Source organism: Pecten maximus, chromosome 5 (assembly GCF_902652985.1).
Source record: "Pecten maximus chromosome 5, xPecMax1.1, whole genome shotgun sequence".
Classification (NCBI taxonomy): domain Eukaryota; kingdom Metazoa; phylum Mollusca; class Bivalvia; order Pectinida; family Pectinidae; genus Pecten; species Pecten maximus.
Genome location: NC_047019.1, coordinates 44,947,358 through 44,957,242, shown reverse-complemented (window position 1 = coordinate 44,957,242; position 9,885 = coordinate 44,947,358). Strand labels below are relative to the sequence as shown.

Below are 9,885 nucleotides of genomic sequence, written 5' to 3'. Positions count from 1 at the left end.
TTACATTATAAATTTGATAATTTTGATAATTATTCGATGCTTATAAGAGCAATGTAGAAAAAGTGAAATCGTTCCGCGGAAGGATTTTAACCATGTATTCATACGCACTGATCAGTGTTAATCTGGTCAAATTCATGAGCAAATGAAACGGATAAAGTTTGGTAGTTTCATTGAGTCAAACTTGGGTAGAAATTGAAATATTACGGATTGAATGTTGGTCTGTCTGTCATAGTAACATTACAGATGAGATATTAGTCTGTCATAGTAACATTACGGATTAGATATTGGTCTGTCTGTCATAGTAACATTACGGATTAGATATTGGTCTGTCTGTCATAGTAACATTACGGATTAGATATTAGTCTGTCTGTCATAGTAACATTACGGATTAGATATTGGACTGTCTGTCATAGTAACATTACGGATTAGATATTAGTCTATCTGTCATAGTAACATTACGGATTAGATATTGGTTTGTCTGTCATAGTAACATTACGGATTTGATATTGGTTTGTCTGTCATAGTAACATTACGGATTAGATATTGGTTTGTCTGTCATAGTAACATTACGGATTAGATATTGGTCTGTCTGACATAGTAACATTACGGATTAGATATTGTCTGTCTGTCATAGTAACATTATTGATTATAGATTGTCTGTCTGTCATAGTAACATTACGGATTTGATGATCGTCTGTCTATCAGAGTTACATTACGGATTAGATATTGTCTGTCTGTCATAGTAACATTACGGATTAGATATTGGTCTGTCTGTCATAGTAACATTACGGATTAGATATTGGTATGTCTTTCAGAGTTACATTACGGATTGGATGTTGGTCTGTCTGTCAGAGTTACATTACGGATTAGATATTAGTCTGTCTGTCATAGTACCATTACGGATTTGATGATCGTCTGTCTATCAGAGTTACATTACGGATTAGATATTGTCTGTCTGTCATAGTAACATTACGGATTGGATGTTGGGCTGTCTGTCATAGTAACATTATGGATTAGATATTGGTATGTCTTTCAGAGTTACATTACGGATTGGATGTTGGTCTGTCTGTCAGAGTTACATTACGGATTAGATATTAGTCTGTCTGTCATAGTAACATTACGGATTTGATGATCGTCTGTCTATCAGAGTTACATTACGGATTAGATATTGTCTGTCTATCATAGTAACATTACTGATTGGATGTTGGACTGTCTGTCATAGTAACATTACGGATTAGATATTAGTCTGTCTGTCATAGTAACATTACGGATTAGATATTGGTCTGTCATAGTAACATTACGGATTAGATATTGTCTGTCTGTCAGAGTTACATTACGGATTGGATGTTGGACTGTCTGTCATACTAATATTTCCCCACATCGATCCACATCCAAATAGTATCCGATTTCCTTACCGCTAATTACATGTATGTCATAATCCCTAATCGTTATGATTAGTTGTTTTGTTATTCATTCTTATGATAATGGGTGAAAACGATTTATTTATTGTGTATTTTTTTGCATTGCTTTTTTATTGGCACTGGGAAGGAACCGTCTGTACTGCCCAATCACCCCAAATGGGCAAAATTAACCAGCTCACCATCTTCCTTCTTGGAATTATCTTCATATCTTCTTACCTTCTATTTCGTTCGCCAGGTATAATTGTCTGATCAGTCAGGCAATTTTCTATAATGTCGCATTACATAAGAGAGGTATGAATTTAAAATACAGAGATTTAGCAATGGTTAATATATTTGAATTAAGGTTGTATAGTTAGGAATGTTTCTCCCCATCCATGTTTCCTGTAACTGTATTCATATAAATAAAGTTAACAGTAAAACAAAAACAAGAAAATAAATTTACAAAAAAAGTAGAAATGTAATATAAATACAGAATGCATGGATACGATCTTAAGATGAGCTATAACCGCGGACGTCATATGTAAACAGAGAATCATTAGCACTACCAACAGTGACATGACACTTATAATTGATAAACAGGAGCATCGTCATTCAAAATGCATGATACGTTTTTAAAGTTTAATTAGTGATATGATAGTACTGCAATCCGTTTGAATTTTATAGTTAATTGAGATAATTTGATAATTTAAAGATGCAGTTTATACACTAGTTAACGATAAAAAAGAAGAATTATTCCTTATATTTACATTTTAACTTGTGTTTTTATTCAATGTAATCAGAAAATAAAATCGGCATTCTTTTTGAGGCGTTATACGAATAAACGTAACAGCCGGACACTTAATATTATCGTCTAACAGCTGATTCCAATTTGGTGGGAAAGGTTGTAAATTACATGAGTTAACAACATAGAGTTCTATAGTAACATCGGCTTTTAATCGATTCCTTTAATATATTTCAAACATTTTATATTTTCATCAAAGTCAAAACAGAAACAAGAAAAATCATTGCGCATTCACATTTATTGTGCACGTGTGCATTGGTCTGGCTATGAACAATGTATTCCTATGCGTCAAATTTGTTATTTACACACTTGGAAATAATGTTTTCGTTATAGGGAACAACCAACCAATTAAAAAAATAGATTTTTGAAACATCCCCTGTGTATATAAAGTTGAGCCAAGGATAAAATGTCTTGCAGTTACTGATTGGCCAGTATGTTATGAAGTAAGAAAATAGATATGTAGACATGTAAGTTCGATTGATTTTTTTTCCAAAAGTTCGGGTAATAATAATTAACAGGTAACCATTTAAGATTTTTTGAGAATTTACTGCGAAATTCACCCATTTTCAAAATGACTACTCTTGAGAAAATTTGAGCTGAAGGACCCAACTTTTTTTTGATTAGGTGTTATATGAGAGTAAACTGTTGTTATAAACCATAATTGTCATATTGAATTCAAAGATTTGAATGAAATACTCCAAAACTTTAACACTCAAGTCTATGGAAAAACAATTGGTTGGTTGGTCCCTAGTAAGGTTATATAATGAACACACATCGGAAATGTAAATATATTGGAATAAGATTTCTTTTCAAATACCTGTATCACAAGAGTATGCGACGCACAGTGTGTTGCGGTCACTTTGCACATACCTTACTAGCTGAGTCTAAACACGATATATATATTTACAAGCGCTTGATTGACATATCGTAGTAATCAAATAGACTGATGTGAAGCTACAAACATACACGTAGAAACAAGGAGGTACTATTTTGGATCTTTTTTATTTGAGACAAAAATTGGAGATAGCTGAGAGGTACTTGTCAGCTTTAATGTTTGTTTACGACCTGTACAACCTGTACTGTAAGTTCTTTTTTAGGTGGTCGATCAGGTCACGTGGTGAGTGAAGAATACGGGTGTTTTGCGCAAACTGCTAGTGTTGGAATGAAAGCATGTGTGATTTATTTATTTATTTATTTATTTATTCATTTTTTTTTTCAATTTTCAACAAATTTCATTTCAAGAAAGAAAATGGACTAAACAACAGGCATAGCCTATATAAGTTATCTCCTAAAGGTAACAACTAGTATATGATTATATATACATGTATATATATATATATATATATATATATATATGCATATAATATAATGCGATGTAATAAGAAAATTAAGCATAAAGCATAAACCAATCAAACATAAAATATGTGTTTCAATATATGGACAATATCTGATAATTTTATTGATTGATTGATGGGGCTTAACGTCCTTGTCCCGATTATAACCGAGCCTAGGACACAGGAGCATGTGCGATAACCCACATACCTTTTATAAGCTCGGATACAATCTGTACAATATAAATGGACTGATGAACACGAATCCGGAACAAAGATTGGAGCGTAATTTGTTTAGATTCTAGATTCAACAATTGTTGATATGTGTAGATCATCTTTTCACATCAAACTATCCTTAAATATACAGAACTGCTACCACAATATCCTTCTCTATAAACATACAGAACTGCTACCACAATATCCTACTATATAAACATACAGAACTGCTACCACAATATCCTTCTCTATAAACATACATAACTGTTATCACAATATCCTTCTCTATAAACATACAGAACTGCTACCACAATATCCTTCTCTATAAACATACAGAACTGCTACCACAATATCCTTCTCTATAAACATACAGAACTGCTATCACAATATCCTTCTCTATAAACATACAGAACTGCTACCAAAATATCCTCTATAAACATACAGAACTGCTATCACAATATCCTACTCTATAAACATACAGAACTGCTATCACAATATCCTTCTCTATAAACATACAGAACTGCTACCACAATATCCTACTCTATAAACATACAGAACTGCTATCACAATATCCTTCTCTATAAACATACAGAACTGCTATCACAATATCCTTCTCTATAAACATACAGAACTGCTACCACAATATCCTTCTCTATAAACATACAGAACTGCTACCACAATATCCTTCTCTATAAACATACAGAACTGCTATCACAATATCCTTCTCTATAAACATACAGAACTGCTATCACAATATCCTTCTCTATAAACATACATAACTGTTATCACAATATCCTACTATATAAATATACAGAACTGCTATCACAATATCCTACTATATAAACATACATAACTGTTATCACAATATCCTACTATATAAACATACAGAACTGCTACCACAATATCCTACTATATAAACTTGCAGAACTGTTATCACAATATCCTACTATATAAACATACAGAACTGCTACCACAATATCCTACTATATAAACATACAGAACTGCTACCACAATATCCTACTATATAAACATACAGAATATTCTAAAATCTGCACATAGAGAAGTGCTATCACAATATCCTACTATATAAACATACAGAATATTCTAAAAGCTGCACATAGAGAAGTGCTATCACAATATCCTTTTCTAGAATAGAAGTTTTACTTTCTTATATCACGAAATGCAATAAAGGATATCGATTAGTGTGATATTTCTAAAAATAGAAATAATTGTTGAATGCAGTTCACGCGTAGCATAGGCATTATGTAATAAAAGAAGACACCTTCAAATTTGTAACTTTGTATATACATGTAGTAATGGAGTTCAACAATGTTGACATATAACAGAGAGCCAAATCCCTGAAATTGCCGCATCACATGTAGCAATGTATCAATATAGATAAAATACAAACAAATGCGATTAATAAAAAAGAAGCAAAATACGTGTAAAATAAATTAATAAAAAGTGAACCAGCAAATACCTATTACATTAGACAAGTCATCTAAAAGCTAATTGAATAACAAATTCTCTCTTCGCAATGCATTGCTCCCAATAAGTTGATATATTTATCATGTTTGTGGGCAATAACTTCAAAATGATCCTGTTTCGTTACTCAAAAGAAAAACGTTTTAAATCGCATTGTCACAATTACTACACTTTACTTTAAATGCCTAACGACATGAATTTAGCCTGGCATGCTTCGTTGATTTTAAAACGATGTCATTATTAATACGTCCACTTCCGATATGATAATCCTGGATGCCATGGCAGAATTTACGTTAAAATATACAAATGGAAACTATTAGAAAGACAAGAAAATTCTATAACGCTTATATCGTTCCGTTGGTCTAATCAAAAATATATATCAGAGGCTCCTCATCTGCATAAGATTTTCGCTTTCGTTTTCTCTTCTTTGTCCTAGTTGACTCATCAGTGCAATTCTGCGATACTTCGGTTTGCTGGTGTAATGACTGTCTTTGATTTCTAGCATACATAACCTCCTCTGATTCAATAGGTGTTGCGGTTGTGTGTCTGGTTCTTTCTATCTCCTGTAAAGCTGATGATTCGCGATCTCTCTGTTCGTCCATAGGTGTAAAGTTTCTCCCTACCTCCCGTATAGCTGTAGATTCACGTTCTGTCTGTTCGTCCGTGGGTGTATAGTTTCTAACTACCTCCTGTAAAGCTGGAAATTCACGTTCTGTCTGTTCGTCCGTAGGTTTAACGTTTCTACCCACCTCCTGTAAAGCTGGAAATGCACGTTCTGTCTGTTCGTCCGTAGATTTATAGTTCCTCCCTTTCTCCTGTAAAGATCAACAAAATAATTTGCTGTGTTGAATAAATGATTCCTTTAAGAGCTGAAACTACCTGGATATTACGATATTAGATCATTACGATATATAAATGTATATTATATTAATGCATATTGATTACACTGAGATTGCCTACACTCACACAATCGCGAATATGTGTCGAAACCACATGATAACTAGAGCTGTCACCGAGGGGGTGACAAGTATACCCCCCGCTTTTCCATGATTGGTTTGGATACTTTGTGAAGCTGCCTATTTATGGTACTATAACCAAATCAAACATTTTTATGTTTAGGTAATAACTAATTTAGTGAATGCATAGAACTGGTCATTCGGCAAAATCTTTGCATAGAGCTAAGCATCATAGGGTCCTCTAACTAAATACCAATTTTTAGTAAAATCCATTGAAAACAAAGCAAATGCATAGCCAGACAAGCTAGTAACCATTTTCTACATAAAGGGGCATAACTCTGTCAAAAAGGGTTTTTTCGGAAGAAGCCGTTACTGGAGACACAACTTCAGCCCTCCTTCAACTCTGTATAAAGTTTCAAGAAAATCCGTCAAAAACTAAGTGAATGCATAGCCGGACAAAATTATGACACATTTTGTCTGTTAAAAAGGGATAAATCGCAAAATCACTACAGGGGACACAAGTTCATATGGTCTTCTAACTATAAACCAAATGTTAGTGAAATCTACACTAGATTCAGCATTGAGGAGGGAGGCGTGTTGGTAAAAAACTGACAATTCTTTATATTTATTTTCCACACAATCTCTTACCTTTTTCTTTTTCCTACTCGTTTTCTTTTTCCTCTTTTTGTCCTCTGTTACAGAGAAAGATGTAGACGGCGGCGGTGATTCATCATCACCATTCTGAATGTAAAAGACCAACAATTAATTAAGATATACATCGAAATATTTTCAACGAATGTACTAGAAGCCCTAAAAAGTATTTTATGATGCCAAAAAGTGTTTTGTGATGCCGAGAACAAAGCACCAAACTTCTCGTAAACCAATATCTCTCGAAGCTAGCCGTCAACATATGAATGAATATCGTGACATTTAGAGTATCGGTGGGTAAGGGAATATTACCATGCAGATAGAACATTTTAAATCATTACGCCCAATTTTAATATGAGAAAACATCGAGATAAATAGTTGAATTGAAGTTTAGTGTCCATAAATATTTTTAAAACTCTACGATGATTTTGGTCTCAACCAATACTGTTACATTTTGTTCACATGTGTAGGCTAATTGGAGTAAAATTCCAGCTACTGAAATCATCTCCGTAATACAATTGCAATAAATACTGGATTTTAGTTCATCAACTTTTCTTCTGCATATTATTCTTGTACTTCTGCCTCTTTTTTACTCTTCTTCTTCTTTTTCGTTTCTCATTCACTACCATTATCGCTCGGTATCGAAGAACTTGGTAAGCTGCCAACACCTAAACAACCCTTGATTTTAATTACACTACAAAACATGGATATAAGAGTACAATATTTTAATTACTGGTTCATGGAGCCAGGCTATTATTTTAATGCAAATACAAAGAGCAACGGAGAATACATTTTGCATTAGAGAGGTACACCTAGACGGGTTATCTTTAATGCCTCGGTACAACAAAACACCTGTCGGTCCCATTCTCCCTTTCCCCATCCGTGGCTTACCGGCTTTGTTGCTGTCTCGATGTCTCTAGTAGCCGTTGGCGTTTGTCCATAAGCCTGTCGTGAGTAAATTACTTCCTGGGACGGTAATTCCTCCTATAAAACATAGATAATACTTTATATAGAACTAATATATGACAAGGTTACACAAACAAATGCTTCAATAAGAGTCAACGACTGAATAGATGACATGTAATATAGAACTAAGATATGACAAGGTTACAAAAAACAAATGCTTCAATAAGAGTCAACGACTGAATAGATGACATGTAATATAGAACTAAGATATGACAAGGTTACAAAAAACAAATGCTTCAATAAGAGTCAACGACTGAATAGATGACATGTAATATAGAACTAATATAAGACAAGGTTACAAAAAACAAATGCTTCAATAATAGTCTACGACTGAATAGATGACATGTAATATAGAACTAAAATAAGGCAAGGTTACAAAGAAAAATAAATAAAAATAAATGCTTCAATAAGAGTCAACGACTGAGTCCTCGCTGTTGGAAAGGTATATATGATGTATGGCATCACCAGAACACATTTTTGGCAACAACAAGAGAATACAATGATTTTACTTCTATAAGAGTGAACGTCTGAGTCCTCACTGTCGGGAATATCGTATTAAATGTGTGTCTTACCGTCTTTGCAGCAATCCCGTTGTCTCTTGTCATGCCCGCTTGTCCATGCTCCTGACCTGCGTAAGTCGCGTACTGTGATGGTGTTTCCTCCTATAAAACATATGTCATGAAACTTGTAAAACGCAAGGTGACACAAAAACGTGCTGTGACGCTTTCTTCTGCATCAATTCTAGTTCTGATGAAATTGTAATTGTAAAATTATGAAAGGTGGCGAAAATATATAGATCCACACGAATATCCATGGAAACGTACATAAGAATATAACCAAGTATTTCGACTGGGTAAACCTTTACGGTCGTGAACAAGTTCAGGTAACGGTATGTTTGATAACTCAGAACCTGGGTGGTAACAACGGAATCTTTAGTCCTATTATTTAGCATCGAGCACATTAAACGTTACAACACACAAGCGTATCGCACAAAAAGAAATTCAATATTTTCTGATACGAGCATGATGTCCAACACAAATCTTTATCATAGTCTTCTCAGTTGACATCTATCAAAATCATGACGCCGACAGTATGCCCATGGATATTGGAATTCTTATTATATATCAACCGTTTGTTAGAATTTGGGAATTTTGCTGTGCAGATATCGAATACTAACAATAGGACAACAATTCAAATAATCCAATTAATCATATAGTATACACAGTGTCATTATTTATACCTGATGGCAGAGTTCACTCTCAATAGGATATTCGATCAATACGGCAAACAAATGTCGAAGGCGAAATTTAATGCCTTTGTAAAGTCTTTGATGACTGTTTGTGGATATAAGTCTTTTATGGAAACACAAATAATTCGGCCAAGACAGGGCTAGTTTGCGTTCATGTTTAGGTTTTGGTAGGGTATTGATAGCGAGGGGAGACCTTTATTACCTTTTTCTTTTTATGACTCTTTTTGCTCCTTTTCTTCTTCCGCTTCTTACCATTACCATCCTGTGTCGATGAAGTCGGTACTTGGTCATCATTACTCAGGCTTATCCCAGGGATATCACTCTGGATTTCAATAGATCACCATAAAATTATTGAGTCATATGAATAAACATTTTACAACTAATGAACTTGAACCATCTGACTTATTGTTTGTTTTTTAATTAACAATAATATAGGGATTTAAGTAAATGTCGTATAGGTAGGTAAAGTTATGTAACATACATAGGTTATGGATATTAATTGCAAGATAATATATGTCGGTCCAATCTTTTCTTTCTCTTTATTTGGATTACCGTCTTTGCTCTCGTCCCGTTGTACATGGTCTTGTCTGCATCTCTTTGATCTTGACCTCCGGCAGGCACGTGCTGGGACGATGTTACCGCCTAAAAACATATTAACACACTTTAAAGGATAATTTAACTTCCGTACTAGGAAATCATTGTCATGGAAGGACTCATTTCTGAGATAGCATCATCAGCGGAAAAACAAATGACAGCGTGAAAACAAATAGAGCACAATGTGTAAATGAAGAAAGTGTTAAAACTAACTTAAAACTTCAAATGATTTTAATGA

The 9,885-nt window shown here is 33.9% G+C and overlaps 1 protein-coding gene across 1 annotated transcript; it reads right to left on the bottom strand.

The window, feature by feature from the left end:
• Positions 1-4,874: 4,874 nt before the first annotated feature.
• LOC117328476 lies at positions 4,875-8,279 on the bottom strand. Its single transcript, XM_033886010.1, has 4 exons — positions 8,223-8,279; positions 7,730-7,822; positions 6,839-6,931; positions 4,875-6,049 (listed from the first exon to the last, which is right to left on the bottom strand). Exons 1-4 carry the CDS (start codon positions 8,277-8,279, stop codon positions 5,597-5,599), a joined length of 696 nt encoding a protein of 231 aa, XP_033741901.1. The 3' UTR covers positions 4,875-5,596.
• Between the last annotated feature and the right edge of the window lie 1,606 nt (positions 8,280-9,885).